Source organism: Cervus elaphus, chromosome 9 (assembly GCF_910594005.1).
Source record: "Cervus elaphus chromosome 9, mCerEla1.1, whole genome shotgun sequence".
NCBI lineage: Eukaryota > Metazoa > Chordata > Mammalia > Artiodactyla > Cervidae > Cervus > Cervus elaphus.
This window is the reverse complement of record NC_057823.1, coordinates 41631130-41657455: the sequence shown is the minus strand read 5'-3', so window position 1 is coordinate 41657455 and position 26326 is coordinate 41631130. Positions and strand designations below refer to the sequence as shown.

Below are 26326 nucleotides of genomic sequence, written 5' to 3'. Positions count from 1 at the left end.
TAATACATATGTACAACAGGAAATCCAATTCTCTTATCTTTTAAAAACAATACCCTGGGACTTTCCTAATGATCCATGAGCAACAATTGGAGAAAAATAGTATCTCCAATAGGAGACTAGGCAGCTGGGCTTGGACCACTGGTGTCAAAGATGTTTTCAGGACAGAATGTCAAAGACCTTAGCTTCAGAACTGCCCAGCTGGACATTCTTGGGTGATTTGCTTACTCTCTCTGTTTTCTCATCTAGAATATAGGGAGATATATACAGTGCCTTCACCATAGGGTTGATGGGAAATTTTAATATATTAATGTATGTAAAGTACTTAGAACAGTACCTAGAACAAAAATACACACCTTAAAAGTTCTCACTATTGTTTATTATCACTGCAGATACAAGTTTTAGCCAGGACTTCTAGAAAAAAAGACACATCTACTTTTGCCCCAAAATGAGAGTGGTGAGAGTGTTATTGTTGCTTCCAGATCTTTTCCCAGAGATTGTGAGTTGTCCCTTAAGTCTCTGATATATGAGATTTCTGCAGATTCATCCCTGTCTTGCTGCAGCTCCAAAGTACCACCTGCCACAAATGAAGTTTCACATCCATTTAAAGCTTCCATTGTGAAAGGAAATCATGTATATTAAAAGGCAAAAAGTGAAGAGAACAGCAACATGTATGGCAAATTCAAAAGGTACATTTCTATTTCTCCAAAGAAGACATACAGATGGCTAACAAACACATGAAAAGGTGCTCAACATCACTCATTATTAGAGAAATGCAAATCAAAACCACAATGAGGTACCATTACACACCAGTCAGGATGGCTGCTATCCAAAAGTCTACAAGCAATAAATGTTGGAGAGGCTGTGGAGAAAAGGGAACCCTCTTACACTGTTGGTGGGAATGCAAACTAGTACAGCCACTATGGAAAACAGTGTGGAGATTCCTTAAAAAACTGGAAATAGAACTGCCATATGACCCAGCAATACCACTTCTGGGCATACACACTGAGGAAACCAGATCTGAAAGAGACACATGCACCCCAATGTTCATCGCAGCACTGTTTATAATAGCCAGGACATGGAAGCAACCTAGATGCCCATCAGCAGATGAATGGATAAGGAAGCTGTGGTACATATACACCATGGAATTTTACTCAGCCGTCAAAAAGAATTCATTTGAACCAGTCCTAATGAGATGGATGAAACTGGAGCCCCTTATACAGAGTGAAGTAAGCCAGAAAGATAAAGAACATTACAGCATACTAACACATATATATGGAATTTAGAAAGATGGTAACGATAACCCTATATGCAAAACAGAAAAAGAGACACAGAAATACAGAACAGACTTTTGAACTCTGTGGGAGAAGGTGAGGGTGGGATGTTTCAAAAGAACAGCATGTATACTATCTATGGTGAAACAGATCACCAGCCCAGGTGGGATGCATGAGACAAGTGCTCCAGCCTGGTGCACTGGGAAGACCCAGAGGAATCGGGTGGAGAGGGAGATGGGAGGGGGGATCGGGATGGGGAATAAGTGTAAATCTATGGCTGATTCATATCAATGTATGACAAAACCCACTGAAATGTTGTGAAGCAATTAGCCTCCAACTAATAAAAAAATTAAAAAAAAAAAAAAAAGGTACATTTCTTGAATACAGAACATATTCCTACAATGTACAAAAATTCCACAAAGGGTGTCAAGATGATACTTGATCTAAGCATGGCCAGTGGTCAGGGGAGGAGGTGGTAAGGTACAATTACAATGGTAAGGGTAAAAAAATTAAACAATATGTGACCTTTTTTTGCCTGAAAATTTAGAGGAAAAACAAACTTGCTAAAACCTAATCCTGGGGAGATGAGTGTGTAAAGGACTCTGTATTTATGGTTGGGGGCTGCATTAATTGAAATAATCCTTCCTGAAAGCAGTTTTGCAGTCTGATTTTGTTTAGGCTTTATTGTGCTTAAATTAAATTTTTGAATAAGGAGTACACTCTCATAGTTCAAAATACAACAAGTATAAAAAGGATATGCACTGAAAATTCTCCTTCCCACCCTTCTTCCCCAGCAACCCAGTTACCTCCCCACAAACAGTCAATGTTAGTGGTTTCTGGTGCAAACTTTCAGGGATATTTTTATGAGCATATACTAATTTGTACATATTCTTTCCATCCTTTCTTAAATAAAGTATAGCATAAAATAACTCGGAACATTTACTTCTTTACATCTTACAGAGTTTTCCCACACCATTTTATAAAGAGCTCTTTCTTTTTATGCATTAATGTTAGTTATTTCTTGGTGCTACAGGTTGTATTGTATCCCCTTAAAAATTCTAACCCTGAGTACCTCATAATGTATTGTTATTTGGAAATAGGGTCATTGCAGACATAGTTAAGATGGAGTCACATTGGAATGGGTGTTATCAAGTCCAAGCTCATACTGCTCACTGTACGACATGCCAATAAATTGAGAGATGAGTTGTGGGGGCAAGGAATAGGGACTTTATTTGAAAAGCTATCAGACCAAGAGGGGGTGGACTAGTGTCCCAAAGGACCATCTTAGATTTCAGACTTCTTTTATGCTAAAAGGATGAGGTGTGGCTGATTGTTGTAAACTTCTTGGTAGTGGAATTCTTTGCTCTTGTACCTTCCAAGTAGGTCTGCTCACAATGCTCCTATAAACCTCCAATAAGACAAACCTTATCCTCTGTTCTGAAATTTTCTGAATGGAAAAGTGTTATACCTTTAAAGGTCAGAGCCTTGAGAATGGGCTATCCTGAATGTTTCAGGCTATAGGCAGCATTCTTTTACAAAAGGTGCAGAGCCAGCATGACTAAGAATGAAAGTCGCTCAGTCGTATCCGACTCTTTGCAACCTCTTGGACGGTAGCTTGCCAGACTTCTCTGTCCAGGGAATTTTCCAAGCAAGAATACTGGAGTGGGTAGGCATTCCCTTCTCCAGGGAATCTTCCCAACCCAGGGATCGAACCCAGGTCTCCAGCATTGCAGGCAGATTCTTTACCAGCTGAGCCACCAGGAGCACAAGGGTTAGAGCTAAAGCAATAGATTCAGTATGGAAACAGATGTGTTCTGATGAAGGCAGAGAAGGAGTGATGTGTCTACAAGCCAAGGAACACCAAATATTTACCAGCAAACCATGAGAAGCTAGGTGAGACACATGGAAAAGATTCTTTCACAGCTCTTAGAAGGAACCAACCTTTTTGCTGACATGGATCTTGGACTTCTAGCCTCCAGAATTGTTGAGACAATAGATTCCTGTTGTTCAAGGCTCTCAGTTTGTGGTACTTTGTTATGGCAGCCCTAGCAAACTAGTAATGTGGACATACAAAAATTTATTTAATCACTTTCCTACTTTGGACTTTTTTTTTTCTACTTTGGACTTTTAAGGTCTTTCTTCAATCTCTTACTTTTAAAAATGCTGCAGTGAATGCCTTTTGCACACACCATTCACTACTCTAGCATGGTGAATTTCTAGACCAGAATTGCCAAGGCAAAGGATATATAATACTGTATGATATCACTTTTATGTGGAATCTAAAATGTAAAACAAACTAGTGAATATAACAAAAAGAAACAGACTTACACAAACTGTGATTACCAGTGGAAGAAGAAAAGGGGAAGGGCAAAATATGGGTGGAGGATTGGCGGTACAAACTATTATATATATATATTTTTAAAAGCTACAGGATATATTATATAGCACAGGGAATATAGTCAATATTTTATAATGACTGTAAATGGAATATGCAAGCGCGCATGCTAAGTCGCTTCAGTTGTGTCCGACTCTTCACGACCCTATGGACCATAGCCCACCAGACTCCTCTGTCTATGGGATTCTTCAGGCAAGAATACTAGAGTGGGTTTCTATGGCCTCCTCCAGGGAATCTTCCTCAGCCAGGGATCAAACCCATGACTCTCGCATCTCCTGCATTGGCAGGCAGGCTCTTTACCACTGGCACCACCTGGGAAGCCAATTGTGAATCACTATATTGTACACCTGTGACATACAGTTTTGTACATGAGCTATAGTTTAATTAAAAAAATAAAAAGATGTATGTGTGGGGATCCGTACTGCCAAGTGCCTTCCCGGGACTTGGGAGAGTCTGTACTCCCTCCAACATGCAGGAGAAGGGCTGCTTCCCCCATTTCCATCACCACAGTGTCTTATCAAAATTTTGAATCTTTGGGACTTTCCTGGTGTTCCAGTGCTTAGGGGACAGGATTTCAATCCCTGATCCAGGAAGATTCCACATGCCTCAGAGTAACCAAGCCCATGTGCCCCCAACTACTGAGCCCATGCTCTAGAGCCCATGTTCTGCAACAAGAGAAGCCACCGCAGTGAGGAGCCCATGCATCACAAGTACACAGTAACCCCACCAGCTCCCACTAGAGAAAGCCCAGGCGTAGCAAGGAAGACTCAGCACAGACAAATAATAATAATAAAGAAAAAACTCTTATAACATCAAAATGCAGAATTTAAAAAAACATTTTTGCTTAAAATTTTGGATCTTTGACATTCTGATAAGAGAAAAATAGTATCTCTATGCAGTTTAGATTTGCGTTTATTATTATCAATCACTTGTCTATACTTTCCTGTGAACCCATTTCTCTATCAGATTGCTGATCTTTCTTATCAGTTTTGGAGGAGTTTTTTGTGTATCAGGGAAATTTACCCTTTGTGATACATGAGGCAAATACTTTTCCCAGTTAGCTATTTGATTTTTCACTGTTCTCATGGTGGTTTTAAAATAAAATGTTTTTGTGTATTTGAATTGATCACTTCACTTTAACGGTTTCTGGGTTTTGTGTTAAAACAGCAGAGAATTGCTTATACTGGAATTCCCCCTTCCAGGATGATCTAAGAAATGTCCTGTGGTTCTTTCTTATGGAGGTGATAGCAGCAGTCGTGGTGAAGGTTAGTGTGGGCATGTTTCACATTTAAGTCTTGGATGCATCTGGAGTTTATCCTGATATAAAGCAGTGGTTTGAATCCAAACTTATGTTTTTCTAATACTTGACAGTTGTCCCAACACCACGTTTTCCCCACTGATTTGAAGTGAAACCTTTGTTGGATTCTAAGTACCCATGACTCTTTACGTCTATTTTTATACTTTATGTCTCATAATTACACCAGTTTAATTATTAATATACTATAATAATGTTCTCTCATCACTTTTTTTTCAGGCATTTCCTAGTTAGAAACAAGCAAGAGCTTGTTCATTTTTTCACATGGACTTTAGAATCAATTGTGTGTTGCTAAAGAAAATTCTGTTGCTATTTTTTACTGGGATTATTAGTTACAGATAAATTTAGAAATAATATTGTTCTGATGCTGAATCCACACCAGTGAACTGTGCTTTGGAGAATCTTTCCATAAAGTGAGTTAATCTTCTGTGACCCCTGAAGCAATGTAACTATTCTTCACGTAGGGTCTTGCATGTATCTTGTTAATTTCTGGGTATTTGTCTTTCTGAGTATTTGTTTCTATTATAAGTATATAATCTTTCCTTCCACTATTATAATTCTAGTTTGTACATAAGAAAACTATTGGTTTCTGTATGTTAATTTGGAATCACACCCCTTACAGAATTCTTTTACTATTTATTCTAGTTTAGTTTTTTTTTTTTTAAGCTGAATCTCTAGGGATTTCCAAAAGTGAAATCTTTTTATCTACAAATAGGATAATTACACCCCTGCTTTCCAGCGTTTATATTTTGCTTTTCTTTATCCAGCTGCAGTGGGAAATGATGGTAGGAGGGCTGACATGCTTGTCTGGTTCTCTTCTCTGATTGCTTCCTATGTTTCTTGACTGTTCTTGCCAACTATTCCAAGCAAAAGATAGAAAAAGCTTTTGCACACTACTATGTATTATAACACTGACTTGTTTTTTTAAAGGAGGCCTAGTAAGAACTTAAATTATTAACAACAGAAAAGTTGAGGAGATTATAGTTCAAGGGGCTTCCCTGGTGGCTCAGATGGTAAAGAATGTGCCTGCAATGTGGGAGATTCAGGTTCGATACCTGTGTTGGGAAGATCCCCTGGGAGAAGGAAATGGCTACCCACTCCAGTATTCTTTTCTGGAGAATCCCATGGACAGAAGAGCCTGGAGACCTACAGTCCATGGAGTCACAAAGAATCAGACACAACTGAGGAACTAACACTTTCAGAGTATTACAAAGAATAACAACATGGAAATGATAATGTATAAAATCATTTGTGGGCTTCCCTGGTGGCTTGGCTGGTAAACAATTTGCCTGCAATCCAGGAGACCTGGGTTCAATCCCTGGGTTGGGAAGATACCCTGGAGAAGGGAACAGCTATCCACTCCAGTACTCTGACCTGGAGAATTTCATGGGCTGTATAGTCCATGGGGTTGCAAAAAGTTGGACACAACTGAGTGACTTTCACTTTCAAAATTATTTGTAAAAAGCAATATCTAAAACTTGTAGATATAGTATATTTATAACTATCTGAAAAATATCTGAAAAGTGGCAATAGAAAGAAAAAGAACTTTACTAATATGTGATTAACAGTGATTGTCACTAGGTAACAAGATTAAAAGTGATCGCTTTTCCTAATTTTTCTCTTTTCCAATTTCACATAATGAGCTGACATTATGTCATAATGGGAGAAGGAGTTTCATTTTAAAATTTTGTAACCAAACTTAATGATTAAAAGTGTAAATGGAAGCCAGCCCCTTTGGGCATAGCTTGACATTAATCTGCAGTTGAACTACTCCAAAGGGGCAGATGAACCCTAAAGGGTGAATTCTGGGCAACGTTGGCACTACATCTTTTGTCTTTCTAATGTGAGCAATAGGGAGCAGCTGTAAATACAGATGAAGCTCTGCTTGCTCCCCCACTGCTCACCTCCTGTTGTGAGGCCCAGTTCCTAACAGGCCATGGACGGGTAATGGTCCATGAGCCCAGGGGTTGGGGATCCCTGTTCTTGACTACTTGGTGGGGAAGCTCAAAAATCCCAATCCTCAACAAATGCGTGTGCTTTTGCCTAAAACCACAAGATCTGAGAAAGTCCTGGGACTCTGCTCCTCCCTAAGGTTTGAAGCTGCCTGGTCTCCTCTGTGAGAAAGCACATCTCATACTAGTATGGTGCCAGATGGATCAAAAACCAATTGCTTCAAGGAAACCCCTTCTATTCCTCCTATTGATTCGCATCTATTAAAAAAATGTGAAGAGGTATAGAAATTATGCCAAACATTTTCTCACTCTGTTAGAACAGGCAGATAGAAATGAGCAGACAAAGGAGGGACATAGGCCAAATGGCAGGAAGCCACATATCCTGTAAACAATGAGGGTCCTTGGGCAAACAAAGAAAAGCAAGAACCTCCAGACTGACAGGAAACCACACATTCTGGGGTGTTAAGTGTAAGCAGATAAAGCTGGGAATCTCTAGGGTCCAAATGTAACCTGTTTCTCATTATGCCTTCATTACAATAAAATTAGCCTTACAGGTAAGAAGTTCCCATCATGTACCTATGCCATGACACTTCTGATCAAGGCTTCTGCATGCATGCATACGAAATTGTTTCAGTCGTGTCCAACTCTTTGGGACCCTGTGGACTGTGGCCCGCCAGACTCCTCTGTCCATGGGATTCTCCAGGCAAGAATACTGGAGTGAGTTCTGATCAAGGCTAAATAAGGGCAAAAATCCCTCCTTCCCCTCTGGAAGATGGAGCTGTGATGAAAATCAGGAAATATGACCCTAAACCCCTTTCTCCCCAATGAATAGTCTGTCCATTCATTTTGCCACCCCATATCATGAGCTTACTAAAGAAACTCAACCGATACTCACCTAAGTCTGCCAACGCTTCCTTGGAGCATGTACTGCGGCTTCGGCTCAGATGGTGAAGTATCTGCCTGCAACACAGGAGACTGGGGTTTGATCCTGCGTTGGGAAGATCCCCTGGATGAAGGGAATGGCTACCCACCCATTCTCCAGTATTCTTGCCTGGAGAATTTCGTAGACAGAGGAACCTGGTGGACTACAGTCCATGTGGTTGCAAGAGTCTGGCACTCTATGGCTTAAATCCCTGCTTTGCTTTCTTGACCTCCTTATCTCATCTCTGAACATTTTCTTCCAAAGGCAAGAAACTACTCTCCCATAACAACTCTAGATAAGTAAAATCTATCCAATTAATTTTCATATATCATTGAATTGTTTAAAAATCCACCTTAGGGTTTCCCTGGTGGTTCAGTGGTAAAGAATTTGCCTGCCAGCATAGGAGATATGGTTCAATCCCAGGTCTGAGAAGATCCCACATGCCAGGGAGCAACTAAGTCCATGTGCCACAACTATTGAGTCTGTGCTCTGGAGCCTGGACCCACGCACCGCCAGCTACCAAAGCCCGCTCACCTTAGAGCCCATTCTCCACAAGAGAAGCCACCGAAATGAGAAAACCCAGGACTGCAACTAGAGAGTAGCCCTGGCTTCCTGCAACTAAAGAAAAGCCCAGGAAGAAAAGAAGATGGAGCACAGACAAAAAAAAGCATTTCACTTGTCTAAGAATTGATAGTAGTATTTTGCAATATGTATACTTTTATTAATAATCCAGAAAATATTTAACACGAGAAAAAATTGTAAATTTCTAATTTTGTTACGGAAATGCACAATAAGGTGAACAATAAAACTTGCATAAAACTTTTTACAATAGGATCGAATTCAATGATGTACATAGAATGAAAATGTTTTAGATTAGGATAAAAACTCTGAGGGACATAAAAATACAAGTTCGAGGACAAAAACCAAAAAGCTGTAAAATTTCTGATCGTTTAAAGTGGATAATAGTATCAAGTCGTCATGTGTTTAGAGGCCCACGGATGCCTCTTAAAGAACGGAAAGCAGTTTTCTGTGTGTCAGTATTCACAATGTGGCCTCAAAAATGCCTTTTGTAATTACTTAAACTCAAGATAAAAGATATTTAGATGTTACTGCAAAAAGAAAGCATCGCTTTTCAGTCATCTCAAGCTGGGGTTTCAGGAGCCGACATCAGGGGTCACTGCCCGGCTTGAGCCACTGAAGCTTTGGGATCAGGTTTGATTCAGGGCTGCCCAGCGGGTAGCGCTTCTCTGCGGGTCTCTGTGGGTAGCACTCCGGCCACCGCGCCAGCCCCTCGAACATAGTCGGGCTCCTAAGGCCCCTTGTGCTCCTCCGCCCTCCCTCCCCGCGGTACGTTAAGTACCCACTGTGTCCTTGAACCGACTTAGCTTCAAGTACATAGATTCTTTAGGTGTTTTTTCTACCGAGTCACACGTTTGCTTTATTGTCCGCCCTACGCCTCAAGTTGAAGTTCTAGAAAACTGTAATCTTCGTGGGTTCGTCCCCAACGCGCGCCACGATAAGCGCTTCATATTAATTTATAAATTAAATATATATGTTATAAATATACGTTATAGATATGTAACTGTAACGGAACATTCCTCTCTAGCCGCGGACGCCTTCGCAGAGTGCCACTGGTCACGTGCCCGGAAAAGGAGCTATCATCGAGTTAGTCCTCCAGCCTCGTAGAGAGGACTCGGAAGTGCCCCGGAGCGGGCCTGGGTTTTTCCGGCCGGGCCGTCCGCGCTTTTGTCCCGCCGGCGGCTGGGCTCCCGCGGCGCCGCCACAGCCAGTACGTGAGTCCGCGGCCGCCCGCGCTCCCGCCCTCGGCCCTAGCCTGCCACGCCCTTCCCTTCTTGGCCGGGTCTCGGCTATTCCTCGGGTCTTGGGCGGGATCGGGGAGGAAGCGCGCCCCCTCCCTACACACACCTTAGGAAGCGCACTGGGGAAGTAGAGGGGAGGGAAGACCTCGGGTCGGCCGAGAGGTGTCGGGCCCACCCCTGGAACATATCGGGTTCCTTGTAGGCCCCAACTTCGGCTGTCCGAGAGGGCCAGGGCTGGGGTGGGGCTGCCAGGTGTGTGGAGAGGGGCTGGGGCCCCCATACCCGTGTTTCTCAGCTCTTCGCTGCTGTCTCGGGCGAAAGGGGAACCCAGAAAATCAGTGCTTTAAAGAAAGCCCCCAGTTCTGCGCCCGTGGCAGTTAAGTTTGTCCCTGGGATTTGAGAGTGAATACGAACTTTGGAAGGATCCCGAGGGGTAATGTTATTTGACCTCCCCGCCCCACACCTTTTTTGTTTTCTTTGATGGGGCCGTGATGTTGAGAGACTCCTGCCGCAGGTGTTGATCGAACCGCTGGGAGGCGCTGCCCGGCCTTCGCCCTAGGAGAGCTCACCTTCTGTACAGACAAGGGATCTGGGAAGAGGCTGTCTGTCGCTGCCTCTCACAATGAGAAGGAATTGACTAGGTAGGGAGAAATAGGTCGAGGAGGCTCCTAGGGAATCCAGGCGTGGGGATGTGAAAGAGGAATGGAAGGCCAGGGCTGGGTGTGCTGCTCTAAGACGTTTGGACTAGGAGGCCACCAGGAGTGTTTCCTTTTTGAAAGCAGGAGGATTTTTCCTTAAATAAGTTTTTGACTATGTAATGTATTCATATGGTTCAGATATTAAAAATGTGAAAAGATATCAATGAAAAGATCTCCCTCTGTTCAGCTATCTTTCTAGGCCCAATCCCTTTAGAAAACCAACCACATTTGATAGATAATTTGAGTGTATCCAGTTTCTTTATGCAAACATATTGGCAAATTTGAATGTACTTAGTCTCTCCTTTTTTGCACACAGGTGATAAGGTACTGTTCAGAATTCTGCACCTTGCTGCTTTTGCTTGATCTGTGTTAGAGGTCATCAGAACACAAAGCTTTTTTTTTTTCTTTCTTAAATACAGCGCTGCAATATTGAAGTGTCATGGCCGTTGTTTGGATGTTTTTTTTGTTGTTCAGTCACTCATTCTTGTCTGACTCTTTGTGACCCCATGGACTGCAGCATGCCAGGCTTCCCTGTCCTTCACCATCTCTGGAGCATGCTCAAACTTACGTCCATTGAATCAGTGATGCCATCCAACCATCTCATCCTCCGTCGTCCTCTTCTCCTCCTGCCTTCAATCTTCCCCAGCATCAGGGTCTTTTTTAATGAGTTGGCTCTTTCCATCAGATGGCCAAAGTATTGGAGCTTCAACATCAGTCCTTCCAATGAATATTCAGGACTGATTTCCTTTAGGATTGACTGATTTGATCTCCTTGCAGTCCAAGGGATTCTCAAGAGTCTTCTTCAACACCACAGTTCAAAAGTAGCAGTTCTTCTGCATTCAGCCTTCATGATCCAACTCTCACATCCATACATGACTACTGGAAAACCATAGCTTTGACTAGACGGACCTTTGTCGGCAAAGTAATGTCTCTGCATTTTAATATGCTGTCTAGGTTTCTCATAGTTTTTCTTCCAAGGAGCAATCATCTTTTAATTTCATGGCTTGCAGTCACCATCTGCAGTGATTTTGGAGCCCAAGAAAATAAAGTCTGTCACGTTTCCATTGTTTCCCCATCTTTTTGCCATGAAGTGATGGGACTGGATGCCATAATCTTTGTTTTTTGAAAGTTGAGCTTTAAGCCAGCTTTTTCACTGTCCTCTTTCACTTTCGTCAAGAGACTCTTTAGTTCCTCTTCATTTTCTGCCATAAGGGTGGTGTCATCTGCATATCTGAGATTATTGCTATGTCTCCCGACAGTCTTGATTCCAGCTTCTGGTTTATCCAGCCCAGTATTTCACATGATGTACTTTGCATATAAGTTAAATAAGCAGGGTGACAATATACAGCCTTGATATACTCCTGTCCCATTTTTGAACCAGTCCCTTGTTCCATGTCTGGTTCTAATTTGCTTCTTGACCTGCAGATTTCTCAGGAGGCAGATCAGGTGGTCTGTTTTTCCCATCTCTTGAAGAATTTTCCAGTTTGTTGTGATCCACACAGTCAAAGGCTTTAGCATAGTCAAAGGCACATAGCATAGTGAAGCAGAAGTAGATGTTTTTCTGGAATTTCCTTTTTCTATGATCTAACAGATGTTGGCAATTTGATCTCTGGTTCCTCTGCCTTTTCTAAATCAAGCTTGAACATCTGGAAGTTCTCAGTTCACACACTGTTGAAGTCTAACTTGGAGAATTTTGAGCATTACTTTGCTAGCATGTGAAATGAGTGCAGTTGTGTGGTAGTGTGAACATTCTTTGCCATTGCCTTTCTTTGGGATTGGAATGAAAACTGACCTTTTCCAGTCCTGTGGCCTTGGATGTTTTGGATGTACCACCATTTTTTAAGATCTAGTAAGGCCATTTGGGTTGTTTCCAGTTTCTTTGTTCCTTCAAACCAGAGCACACCCAGTGACTTTGTCCCGGGCATATCTGAGCAAGAATTTTTAAAGAAGGGATTGACAATTCATACAGTGTTTGAAAAACAAATTAAACCAACTAGTTTTTCTCTCCTGATACTTGTGTTTATGATACTTAGCCTTACAGTAGCCCAAAAAACTGTCTATTAATGACACTCTTCAAGCCAGTCTTGCCCCTTTAGCTTCAGAAAATCTCTCAGTCCCCCTTTCAAAATCTCCTTTGCTTACCTTATTCCTTAGGATGACTAGGGTTCTCTTCTCCACTACTAGGTATGAGAATGTTCTATTTCATTTTTTACTTTAAGGAAAAAATCACCCTTAATCATAAGGATTAAGCAGTAGAACCAACTTACGTTAACCATTTACAATTCTAATACTTATAAACTAAATGCAATAACTAAAGCAGAAACCATACTTTCTTCCCATCTGCATAACACTTTTCCCACACACTCCTCAGTCTCATCTTTGATTTGTCCTGTCCTTTCACTTCTTCTGAGTCTGTAAGCATTTTGTCCTCATATTTGCTCTGATTTTCTCTTTTTCTTTCCCTTGTTGGTCACTTCCAACTCCAGTATAATAGCCAACAACTTAAGACACAGAATCCAGATGGTAGATTGGTTTGTAGAATATGGTTGGTACTCTGAAAATCCTCAGTAGCTGCAGATGTGTTGTACCTGTTGCTTGGTGAAGTCTGTTGTTAAGGTAGGAGTTTTCAGCCATAGTAAGCCACAGTTGCTCTCTTCTGAGTTGTCTAGTCTCTTGAGAAGTGGCTCCTGACTTTCCTGGGCAGGGATAGCAAAAATTAAGGACAGATTCTTACTCTCTTCATGAGCTTTTCCAGGCATTGGTGGTAGAACATGAATAATGTGAAGCACAGAAGTACCCAGATGATGTGGTTCCTGTGTAATTTAGAGGGAGTGGATGGCTTACTATTGCTGAAACTTAACTGATATAACTAGGCTATATGGATATAACCAGTTTTCACTCTGTTGAGAACTCATTAGAGAGGAGTTCCCCTTTAGCCTTGAGAACTTTTAAGAAATTAAACCCATCTGGCCCTCTTTCTGTGTAGGAATTGTGCTTTTGAAGTGATTCCTTTCTTGTGTCATAGAAGACATATGAGCTAGTCAGCACATCAGTATTGATTGGATTATAATAATCTTCCAGACTCTAGTGCTCAGTTCTCTCTCCTCCTCAATCCATTCTCCCATTGCAACTAGAATGAGTAATCTTTCTTTTAATTTTATATTATGAAAAAAATGTAAACATAATAGGAAAGTAGAATAGTATAATGAACTTGGTATATCCATCATTCAGATTCAACAATTATTAGGATTCTGCTATATTTGTTTCCTTTTTCCTGTTTTATTTTTCTTTGTTGAAGTATTTTAAAGGAAATTCCAGACATTATGCCATTTCACCTAGCATAGTCTTAAAAAAAAAAAAAAGACACTTCAAATGTAGCCTAAATGCCATTATCTCACACCATCCTAAATTAATTCTGATTCCTTGATTTTATCTAGCAGGAATTGTCAGACTTCTGGATCGCTGATCTGTTTTTATATGGCCTGCAAGCAGAGAATGGTTTTTACATTTTAAAAGAAATGCTAAAAAATAAGCCAAAAAGAAAAACAAGTGATAGAATTGTATGTGCCCCACAAAGCCTGAAATGTTTCCTGTCTAGCCCCTTTAACCTTCTGATTTGATAGAATAAGTGATCTTCCAAAATGCATATCTGAGTTTTCCACTCTGCCTAAAACTCCTCTGAATCAAGCCTGGACTCCTTAGTATGATGGGCAGACCTTGCTGCAGCCCTTATTTTTGCCCACCTATCCAGTTGTGCCTGCCATCATCTGTTCCACATATCCAGAGCATGGTGAACACCAACCCTTTACACCTGCTCTTCTGTCTGCTGGAACTAGCCCTTTCTTCCTGAAGCTTTTCTTAGTTCTTTGAAGCAGAGTATGTCCCTTCCCCTTCTTCCTTCATCCATGCTTTATGTCTGCCATTATTATCATATGTTGGTTATATTCCTGCCAGACTCTTCTACTAGTTTGCAAGTCTCCTAGTACTATCATCATGTTTTTGAGCTTTTCTGCTTGTGTTTTTGACTGACCTTTTCTTAGTCATCAATTTTCTTTAGTCAATTCATAATATTAATTCCATTGCTGACCATCTGCTTTCAGTGAAGATGCACATGTATATTGCCCTGTTTTGATTTCAGTCATTAAGAGGACTGGGTGATATGAAAATCTGCTTCTCCCCAAAGAGAGGTTAAGCAGGACTAGAACAGGGAGACTTCTGGAGTCTGCCTAGGCCAGAGGTGTAAACAGTGAAGTACTTACCATTTCATGCAGACCAGGCCAGGCCACAGCCAATCAAACAAGGTATCCCAGAGGACATGAACGGACTTGAGAATTAGCCTGTCAGAGGGGAAAGGGTCCACCCATCTGGGCCAAGGATTCTAAGTGTGGTGTCAGCAAGGGGTGAATTAGCATGGCCTCTTCAGTGTCCAGCAAGTTGCTCCAGCTGGTGAGATGCAGAAAGCTTCAAGCATCATACTAGGTAGCCTTTAAACACTTATTGGGGAGGGCTCACATGTGCATTTTACAAAATTCTTGATAGTGTTGGAAGAAAAATTGCACAGGGTTAAGAATGTAGGTAGGGAGACTATGGCAGAAGTTCGGAAGGGAATTTAGGAGGGCTTAAACTAAATTCTTAGCAGTGGGAATGGAGCTGGGGATGAGGACTTGAGAACTGTATGCTGCTGCTGCTATGTTGCTTCAGTCGCGTCCGAATTTGTGCGACCCCATAGATGGCAGCCCACCAGACTCCGCCCTCCCTGGGATTCTCCAGGCAAGAACACTGGAGTGGGTTGCCATTTCCTTCTCCAATGCATGAAAGTGAAAAGTGAAAGTGAAGTTGCTCAGTTGTGTCCGACTCACCGACTCCATGGACTACAGCCTACCAGGCTTCTCCGTCCATGGGATTTTCCAGGCAAGAGTACTGGAGTGGGGTGCTATTGTCTTCTCTGTGAGAACTGTATAGGTGGTCTTAAATGGTCTTCTGGATGTGGAGTGGTGAGGGAAAAGGGAGAGCCCACTTCTGATTTATTCAGAAGAAAAGATGGGTGGATATGAGACTCGGTAATTGAAGAGGGGGTCTGGGCCAGAGATGAGGCTCTGCAAAACAGCTTATAGGAGCCACACATATAGATGGGACTTCCCAGGAAGATTATGTAGAGTCAGAAGAGGAGAGGTTTCATATGGAACAGGGGGCCGGAACATCCAAGGGTCAGCAAACTCAGGAGTCAGCACCTGGCCCTGAAGAAGCTAATGCAGCATGGTCTGAGTGGAATAAATCAGATTGAATAGATGCATCATGTGGGGAGATGGGACATGAAGACCACTTTTTCAATATGCAACTGTGGACAGGACGCAGGATGGCAAAAGCAGTATCTGAAGGGGAAGGAATAGTTGAGACAATTTTAAATTTACACTTTAACATTTTTTTCATTGGGAAGATCCCCTGGAGAAGGAAATGGCAACCCAATCCAGTATTCTTGCCTGGAAAAATTCCATAGACAGAGGAGCCTGGCAGGCTATTGTCCATGGAGTCACAAAGAGTCAGACACGAGTGAGCACACACACATACAAATTTTTATTGGGAATAATTTCCAATATACAGAAAGTTTTCAGTAATAATAATAATGCAGCAGAAACAACATTTTAAATCAGTTGTACTCCAATAAAAATTTTTTAAAGATAAAGAATAAAAAATAAATCCTAATAATCATCACATTATTTTTAATATAAATAAATTTAAAACATTAAAAAAATAGTGAAAAAAACACCCTTTATTTATTCACCTGTGGTTAACTTTTTACTTCATTTTATCTTCTTTCTCTTGCTGTTTCATGCATATCTATCTATTTTTCTAAGCCATTTGAGGGTAACATACATATCATGGCCCTTTATCCCTAACACTTCAGTGTGTATTTATAGGGATATTCTCTTGCATAACTACAGTGCCGTTGTCAGCTTCAGTAAACTTAAAGTTGTTAATGACTTTTGCCTGACTTACCATACATATTCCAGTTACATCTGTTGACACAGTTATTTTTAATAACAGCCTTGACCTCCAGTACAGATCCAGTTGATATCAGGTATTGAATTTAGTGGTCAAATCTCTTCAGCCTCCTTTAATATGAAACATTTCTGTAGCTTTTGTATTTTATGACAATGGTACTTTTGAAGAATATAAATACCTTTTAGTAGAATGTTCTTTTTTTGGATTTATCTGATCTACCTGATATTTATTTTTAAGTTCAGGTAATGCATTCTGTAAGTGATTTGTCCTTCTCAGGGTGTCACTTCTAGAATCACATGATGTTTATCTGCCCCCACTGGTGATACTAATTTAAGATGACCGGCCAAGCCATGGTTTAATCTCTTCACTATGTGATTACTGTTTTTTCCCTTACAGTCTGTGAAGGAGTATTTTAAGACCTTGCATATATACTGCTCCTCGTGAGAATGCCCCTAGACTTAGAATCCTTTGATAATTCTCCCCTGATCCAAGTCTTTACTCTGATAGTTGCAGAATGCTGATTTTTTTTTTCTTCCAACTCTATTCCCTCCACATTTACCAACCAGCCCTGGCATTCTCCTGTAAACAGGAGGCCTCTCTTTCTCCCATTTGTACCTGTATGAACTCATGTAATCCTCTTTTCAATGGTTTATAATTCTTGACATAATTGCTGTGGAGCGTAAATTCAGTGTTGAAGCTGGCTCTTGTGGTCTTGTCATATGCCCACATCATCTTTTTGTCGTTGTTGAGCATTTTCATATTTGCTGTCATAATGATGTCTCAGCTCATCTTTTTTTTTTTTCCAATTTCTCATTTATTTATTTATTTATTTTTCAGTGGGTTTTGTCATACATTGATATGAATCAGCCATAGATTTACACGTATTCCCCATCCCGATCCCCCCTCCCACCTCCCTCTCCACCCGATTCCTCTGGGTCTTCCCAGTGCACCAGGCCTGAGCACTTGTCTCATGCATCCCACCCGGGCTGGTGATCTGTTTCACCATAGATAATATACATTCAGCTCATCTTATACCTATCCTGGCCCCAGCCTGGAATCCTGCAGGTTCATTTTGGTAGATAATGATAGTAGAGTCCAAGAACAAGGTACTGGATTGTGCTCATTAACTCAGATATTTTTGATTCTTAGCTTTTCAGCAGACAAAGCTAGTGAATATATATACATTTACACACATATACATACAAATATTGGAGAAAGAAATGGCAACCCGCTCCAGTGTTCTTGCCTGGAAAATCCCATGGGCAGAAGAACCTGGTGGACTACAGTCCATGGGGTCTCAAGAGTCAGACACGACTTATTGACTACACCACCACCACCACATACAAATATACATACAGGTGAATGTACATTTATATAATGTGCACATTTGTATATAATTTAGAAATCATAAGTTCACAGTAATACCTCTGATTTGTCCCCACAGGGTCTTTCTTGTCTTACCCTATTCCATATTATTATGTTCCTTCTTCCTCTAGAAGAGCTCTGGCTCCCAACTAAATCAACACATTTACTCAGTCTAGTAATAGATCTAAAATTGTTTCTGAATTGCTTTGCCCATAACACTACAGGAAACAAACCTTCCCAAACTAGTTGTTTGCAGCTCTTCCCCACTGCTCACTCCAGCCTTCCCAAAACTGAGAGTATGTATTACAAAGTTACATATTATGTACCCAAGTGACATGGATTAGTTCTTCCTTTTTTTTGTTTCGGTCTTACATTTACCATATTCATGTAAAACACAAATGAATTCATTGGTTTCCATTCACTTTATAGTTTAGTGGCTTTCCCCCTTTCCCAGTCTTATTGACTTGATTTTATTTTTTGAATCTGCAAAACATTATCATGCTTCCATGAGTAAAAGCTATACAGAAAGCTGTAATCAGTGTCTCTGTCCCCTCTCTCTTCTGTTCTATTCCCCCACTCTATACCTTATAGGAAACAGCCTTCACTCTTTTGTGGATATTCTCATTACTAAAAAGATAAACAGTTATATGCTTGCTATTTTTTATTTTCCTTCTTACATAAGATGTAGCGTATATGCTGTCTTTTGCTTTACAGCATATCCTGGAAATTGCTCCCTAACAATTTATAGAAATGTTCCTCTTCTTTTTAGTACTCCATTGTGTATGTGTGCCATATACACCAGTCTTCTATGCTTAGACATGTAGATGATTTTCTAGATTTTGTAATTAAAAATAATGCTACGATGAATAACTTTGTGCACATATGCTTTTGTATTGTTGGAAGTGTATCTTCAGTGTAAATTCCTGGGTGGGATTTCTGGATTGGAGTATAATGCATACATAGTTGTGTAGATATTGGCAGATTTCCTTCAACAGAGGTTATGCCAATTTGCATTCTCAGTAATGTGTGAGACTGTCTCCACAGCCTCATCCAAAGAGTATATTTTTAAGGTTTTGAATATTTGCCAATCTAACATGAGAAAGGGGATCTTAGTATAGTTCTCATTTGCATTTCTCTTATTATGAGTGGAATTGAAAACATGCTTAAGGACCATTTATGTATTTCTTTATATGAATTGTCTGTTCATGTTCTTTACCCATTTTCTGTAGGATTTTTAGTCTCTTTAACTTTAAAACATTGTATATTTGAGATATTAGCCTTTATATATAATATATTTTGCAGATATTTTCTTCAACTTTTTCATTTATTTTTTTGGTTTTGCTAATGTTATTTTTTGCCATGCAAGTTTACTTTTATTTCCATGTAATCAGCTTTGTTACTCTTTTATTGCATCTTGGTCATAAAAAACTTCTTCTGTACTCAGGTTGTAGAGGCATTCACCCATGTTTTCTTCTGGTGCCAGTTTTTAATATTTAGAGTTCTGCTACATTTGGAGAGGGTTTCCCTGATAGCTCAGTTGGTGAAGAATCCGCCTGCAATGCTGGAGACCCCAGTTTGATTTCTGGGTCAGGAAAGTCGTCTGGAGAAGGGATCAGCTACCCACTCCAGTATTCTTGGGCTTTCCTTGTGGCTTAGCTGGTAAAGAATCCATGTGCAATGCAGGAGACCTGGGTTTGATCCCTGGGTTGGGAAGATCCCCTGGAGAAGGGATAGGCTACCCACTCCAGTTTTCTGGCCTGGAGAATTCCATGGACTGGTCCATGGGGTCACAAAGAGTTGGACACGACTGAACAACTTTCACTTCACTTACATTTGGAGTTTATTCCTGTGAATGATGTAAAGAATGGATCTACTTCCAACACTATTAAAGAGACTATTTTTGCTTCATTGATTTGAAATACCACCTTTATCATATACTTGATTCTGTGTGTAATTGGGACTATTCTGGATTTTTTCCTATTCTGTTTTTTTATATACCAGTACCACACTGTTTGGGCTTCCCTGTTTGGCTGTTTGGTTCAGACAGTAGAGAATCCACCTGCAATGCAGCAGACCCAGGTTTGATCCCTTGGTCAGGAAGATTCCCCTGGAGAAGGGAATGGCTACCCACTCCAGTATTCTTGCCTAGAGAATTCTGTGGACAGAAGAGTTTGGTGGGCTACAGTCCATGAGCTTGCAAAGAGTTGGACACAACTGAGCAACTAACACTTTTACTTTTCACCACACTATTTTAGTTATAATAGCCTTTGGAATATCTAAATAGTATGAGTAGTTCTCCTCCCTTACAGTTTTTCTTTTTCTCTTTTTCCACCCTGACAAATTTTGTGTTTCCCTGGCAATTTCAGGGGATTTGATTTTGTGTTGTAGAAACTTGACATCTTTCTCTTCTCAGAGCTGAGGGTGATAGAGGTGGAGGGGCCCAGATCAAAGGGAATGGGTAGAGCAGGGTCCCTCATGTGATGGGAGCAGGATTCAGAGCACAGACAGATGTGTTGCTACTAATGGTCTGGATTTCCAGTGACCACTCACGTTTTAAATGGCATGACTGCTGTGCCCAAGGCTGTAAAGAAAGGGAGCATGGAGCTAGGGTTGTGCCACCACTATTCAGTGACTTCTAATGATCTCTTACCTGATATTACTTAATAGTCATTTTGTGAAGTCTTCATTTTTTAAAATGTATAGCGAGTGATTCTTTATTTTAGCTTCCTGGTGATATTGAGTTCCTAGCTCCTCCTGTTCTGTAAATGTTAATTCAGAGTCCATTATTCACTTCTGTAAGCATAAATTGGATCATGAGTGCAGGTGTTTATATGTGTCCACTCCAGAGTATATATCTTACTTTTCTTTTATTGCCTCTGCTTTCTTATCACATGTTCACACATAGAGTTTCTAAGTAGAATTACAGAGTACTGACCAAGGGGGGGGTCTGATACCCAGGTAAGAGAGAGGTCTGAATGTTAACTAAGTCTAATTACAAATGTCTAATTGTCTAAGGCTGGGAGACAACTAAGTTAGTGTTGCTTCTGTTCTCAAGAGTCGGTCTTTTAGCAGGTGCATGCTGACAGAGTGCCAGCTGTGTGTAGAGTGCCTTCAAGGGAATAAGGAGTCACTGCCTTAAAATCTGCTTTGAGAAGGAGTTTGCCTTTTCTGAGTCCTGTGGTTTATCCCCAGGTTCCAACCCTGATCCAATAACCTGATCTTGATTAAATAATGAATTAGGTGCTATAGCATATAGAATTAACCAAGTGACTGGCAGTGTTCTCCATACCTTATATATGTTATTTAATACATCAGTTCTATTGCCCTCATTTTACAGATGAGGAAACTGGCATAAAGAGCTTAAGTAACTTTTTTGGGGCTCATACAGCTAGGTATTTATGCCTAGGCAGTATCGTTTCCTTTGCTTGACAGTTTGTATTTTAGCTTCTGATCTTTGATATGCTCTGACTGTTGTTAGCCTGTTCATAAAGTGGGAATGAATGCCTCTGCCTGGCAAGCCAGAGTGTGTTCTTCCATGTAGAGTTCTTCCCTGACTAAACCACTCTCCAGGGTCAGTGTTTTCCTTGGAGAGGAAATCCAGGAGGCTATACCGACAACAGGCATCTGCAGCTTGTTTTCTTTCTCATCTCTGACATGACTGTCCTCATGATTTCATAACCAACTCCCCATTACCTCCACTCATGTACTGATTTCTCCTTTAGTTTTGCCAACCCTCTGCTGATTATGGCTTCTTAGCTTTTGTCTTATTAATCTTTCTGTCTCCTATTCTTCAGAGACTCTTTGGACCCTCTGTTTGGTTTTCAGAGACTAGGTGGCATTTTTCAACAACTGGTCAATGTTGCCCTTGATTCTGTGCATCATTCCAGTTCATTTCAACTTGTCATCATGCTAAGTTGTTATGCAGGAATAGAAAACGTCTCTGTTCCATTGGCAACCCAGGGATCTAGCATTTTAACATTACTCCGCAGGGGCAGAAATTTTGGCATGTCCATGATTGTATCCCTAGCAGTTAAAAATGGTACCTATCACACCATATGTGGTCAGTAAACATTTGTGGAGTGAATGAGTGAATTTGGATATTAATTCCTTCAGTTTTTCTAAAGTGAAGGTATCATTTTCATTTTCTTGGTTTAGTGTCACATTTGAAGACGAGGGGCACTGAGGATGAGGAATCAACTGAAAAGTATGAAAATACTGGAAATGCAGAATCTGTATGGCCAAAAGTGGAAGGTCTTCACAAGGATCATATGCAGGAGTCTAAGGTTGGTGAAACTTGTGATTGGGATAGCAAGGTAGAAAATCAGATGGACAAGCCTGAGGGAAAAAGAATGAAGGAAGACAAAAGTGGCATCAGGGAAAAGATTGGCAAAGCCAGGAATACAGCAAATGTAAAGACAGAACAGGAAGATGAGGCATCTGAGAAAAGCTTACACCTGAGCTCAAAATATGTTACACACCAGACCATCCCTATAGAACAGAAAAACAGTGAACAAGTCAAATGTGTGGAGAGCATTAATGGAAACTCTCATCCCAGTCTACAGCAAAAAGCCAGTGCTGTTAAGAAATCACATAAATGTGATGACTGTGGGAAATTCTTCAAATACAATTCCCGACTTGTTCAACATAAAATTATGCACACTGGTGAAAAACGCTATGAGTGCGATGACTGTGGAGGGACTTTCCGGAGCAGCTCAAGCCTTCGAGTCCACAAGAGGATCCATACTGGGGAGAAGCCGTACAAGTGTGAGGAATGTGGGAAAGCCTACATGTCCTATTCCAGCCTTATAAACCACAAAAGCACCCATTCTGGGGAAAAGAACTGTAAGTGTGATGAGTGTGGAAAATCCTTCAATTATAGCTCAGTTTTGGATCAGCATAAGAGAATTCACACTGGGGAGAAGCCCTATGAGTGTGGTGAGTGTGGGAAGGCCTTCAGGAACAGCTCTGGCCTCAGAGTCCACAAAAGGATCCACACAGGTGAAAAGCCCTATGAATGTGACATCTGTGGGAAAACCTTCAGTAATAGCTCTGGCCTTAGAGTCCACAAAAGGATTCATACAGGGGAGAAACCCTATGAATGTGATGAGTGTGGGAAGGCCTTCATTACCTGCAGAACACTTCTAAATCATAAAAGCATCCACTTTGGAGATAAACCTTATAAATGTGATGAGTGTGAAAAATCATTTAATTATAGCTCTCTCCTCATTCAGCATAAAGTTATCCACACTGGAGAGAAACCTTATGAATGTGATGAATGTGGGAAGGCTTTCAGGAACAGTTCAGGCCTTATTGTGCATAAAAGGATCCACACAGGAGAGAAACCTTACAAATGTGATGTCTGTGGCAAAGCATTCAGCTATAGCTCAGGCCTGGCAGTCCATAAAAGCATTCACCCTGGGAAGAAAGCCCATGAATGTAAGGAGTGTGGAAAATCATTCAGCTATAACTCACTTCTTCTTCAGCATAGAACAATTCACACTGGAGAGAGACCTTATGTATGTGATGTCTGTGGAAAAACTTTCAGAAACAATTCAGGACTCAAAGTCCACAGGCGACTCCATACTGGGGAAAAACCATATAAGTGTGATGTGTGTGGAAAAGCCTATATCTCACGCTCTAGCCTTAAAAACCACAAAGGAATCCATCTTGGGGAGAAGCCCTATAAATGTAGTTATTGTGAAAAATCCTTCAATTACAGCTCTGCCCTTGAACAACATAAAAGGATTCATACAAGGGAGAAACCCTTTGGGTGTGATGAGTGTGGAAAAGCCTTCAGAAATAATTCAGGCCTTAAAGTCCATAAACGAATCCACACTGGGGAGAGACCTTACAAATGTGAAGAATGTGGGAAGGCCTACATCTCACTTTCAAGCCTTATAAATCATAAAAGTGTACACCCTGGGGAAAAGCCCTATAAGTGTGATGAGTGTGAGAAAGCCTTTATCACATACCGAACCCTTATAAATCACAAAAAAATTCATCTTGGGGAGAAGCCCTACAAATGCGATGTGTGTGAGAAATCTTTTAACTACACCTCACTTCTTTCTCAACACAGAAGAGTCCACACTAGAGAGAAACCCTATGAATGTGACAGGTGTGAAAAAGTCTTCAGAAACAACTCAAGCCTTAAAGTGCATAAAAGAATTCATACTGGTGAGAAGCCCTATAAATGTGATGTGTGTGGAAAAGCCTACATCTCACACTCAAGCCTTATTAACCATAAAAGTACCCACCCTGGCAAGACCCCCTACACATGTGATGAATGTGGAAAAGCTTTTTTCTCAAACAGAACTCTTATAAGCCATAAAAGAGTCCATCTTGGGGAGAAACCCTTCAAATGTGTTGAATGTGGGAAGTCTTTCAGTTATAGCTCACTCCTTTCCCAACACAAGAGGATTCATACGGGGGAAAAACCCTATGTGTGTGATGGCTGTGGGAAGGCATTCAGGAACAGCTCAGGCCTCACAGTGCATAAAAGGATACACACAGGTGAGAAACCCTATGGATGTGATGAGTGTGGGAAGGCATACATCTCACACTCGAGTCTTATCAACCATAAAAGTGTCCACAGTGGGCAGCAGCCCTATAATTGTGAGTGTGGGAAATCCTTCAATTATAGATCAGTCCTTGACCAACACAAAAGGATCCACACTGGAAAGAAGCTATACCAATGTAACGAGTGTGGGAAGGCTTTCAATATCAGATCAAATCTCACCAAGCATAAAAGAATCCATACTGGAGAGGAATATTTAAATGTGACAAATATGGGAAGTCATAGTGGCACATCACAGAAGAGAACTCATGAGGGAGGGAATGCTTTGGATGGGACCAGGATGAGCATGTCTCTGTAGGAGGCAGAGTTTACCAAGTATCAGGGAAGGCAAATGGAAGAAAAACTTTATAAGAGTATTTGAGGTCCTTGTTCGTGGCTTATAATTTACACAGTATAAATGAAACCATGAGTAATTTCTCTGTGATTTTCAGTCATAGCCAGCAAGGAAGGTTCCAGTGTTGAAGTAAGTGAGCCCTTATGGAATATAAAATATTTAATTCATGCTGGGAATAAAACCTATCAAAGTGATGGAGTATGAAAAAAGCCTTCAAAATAAGTAGACATTTCTGGACATAAGAAATACATATGAGAAAAAGACTTCAATTAGAAGTCACATAGTCACCAACAGAAAGTTCATATATTGGTAAAGTCTCTGAGTAGAAATGTAGGAAATTCAGGAATAGCTTTGAATTCCAGTTATCCGTTGGTCAGTGGAAAAGATCCAAGAAGGACCTCCAGTAGGCTAATTCAGGGAAAGGAAACAGGCTTCAGGGAATATAAATTAATATAGTAGTGGTCATGAAGAATAACTTTGATATAATTGATTTGGGGGAGTGACGGCAACTTGTGAAAATTTGAATTTCATTGTAGGAAATGTAAAAAGTATAGACTTATAAATCTTACAGAAAATAGAGAGTCACTCAAATAAATTCATGTTGATTGGACTATACTGTTGTAATGTTGTGATATATACTATTGAGTGGGTGAAACTTTAAAAATTTTCAAATAAATACCCTTAATGAATCATGAATGTGTGATAAGTGAAAATATCACACATTATGCTACAAATGAAGGGTTCTACCATGGACGGAAATTTAGCATATTTAATAACTAATGGAACACATCCTCAACATGCAGAAAAAATTGATTCAGGGATTCCTATGAATAGGAATTCTGAGCAGGAGGGCATTTTATTGCAGGACCTGAAAAGCTAAGTAGCTACCTGTTATTGGGGGATAGGAGAAAATTCCTGCTTCTTAACAATCCTGTTAAATGTTTGATTGTTTGTGTTATTGTAAAGATTTCATGCACTACATGTGTTTATTGTCTGTTGTAAAATGTTATGAATTTCTGTTTAGGGCTCACTCTTAGCCATGAAGAGCCAGATAATTGTGGCAAGGTAAGGTGAAACTCCAATAAAGGAATTCTTCAAAAGTAAACAGGCTGTGACATACTTTAGGTGGAAGAACACACAGAGAGCCATTTGTGTGTCTTGTCTTTGTAGGGTAAGTTATACCAGATGCAGACCAAAGAGGGCAGCAGGGGACTCATCCCTCAGGGCTAGTAGCTCAGATTTTATGAGAAATTAGGTGGTACCTCCACCAGAAGTGAAGATTGGATTGATCCTCATACTGGGGTTGGATAATAACCCCTAGGAGTGGACAGGTTGGGCAAGTGGTCAGTCACAAAATAGAAACTGTTCTCTTGGGACCGGACAGAATTTAACAAATAGTCTTAATATATGTAAGACTGGAGACTTCCCAGATGGCACTAGTCGTAAAGAACCCACCTGCCAATGCAGAAGACATGGGTTCGATCCCTGGGAAGATCCCCTGGAGGAGGGCATGGCAACCCACTCCAGTATTCTTGCCTAGAGAATCCCATGGACAGAGGAGCCTGGTGGGCTACAGTCTGCAGGGTTGCAAACAGCTGGACACGACTGAAGCAACTTAGCACACATATATAAGACTATTAACTAGGTAACTCAAAGAATGAAAAGTGAGTCTTTTGA

The 26326-nt window shown here is 40.7% G+C and overlaps 1 protein-coding gene and 1 long non-coding RNA gene across 5 annotated transcripts; one reads left to right on the top strand and one right to left on the bottom strand.

Moving 5' to 3' along the window:
* Nucleotides 1-368: 368 nt before the first annotated feature.
* LOC122699991 lies at nucleotides 369-9474 on the bottom strand. 2 transcript variants are annotated; one of them, XR_006342710.1, is made up of 3 exons: nucleotides 9423-9474; nucleotides 7829-7893; nucleotides 369-574 (listed from the first exon to the last, which is right to left on the bottom strand). It is a non-coding gene; the product is annotated as an uncharacterized LOC122699991 (long non-coding RNA). The 2 variants fall into 2 exon arrangements; XR_006342711.1 differs by having other exon boundaries at nucleotides 9220-9459.
* Nucleotides 9475-9555: 81 nt separating this feature from the next.
* On the top strand, nucleotides 9556-25751 carry ZFP62 (ZFP62 zinc finger protein). Of its 3 annotated transcripts, none has more exons than XM_043912467.1 (2): nucleotides 9556-9644; nucleotides 21897-25751. In XM_043912467.1, coding segments are annotated over exons 1-2 (2718 nt in total). In that variant the 5' UTR covers nucleotides 9556-9643; the 3' UTR covers nucleotides 24614-25751. The 3 variants fall into 3 exon arrangements, with proteins under 3 accessions (XP_043768402.1, XP_043768404.1, XP_043768403.1); XM_043912469.1 differs by having other exon boundaries at nucleotides 9603-9648; nucleotides 21897-25264; XM_043912468.1 differs by lacking the exon at nucleotides 9556-9644 and adding an exon at nucleotides 9672-10316 and having other exon boundaries at nucleotides 21897-25264.
* Nucleotides 25752-26326: the final 575 nt, after the last annotated feature.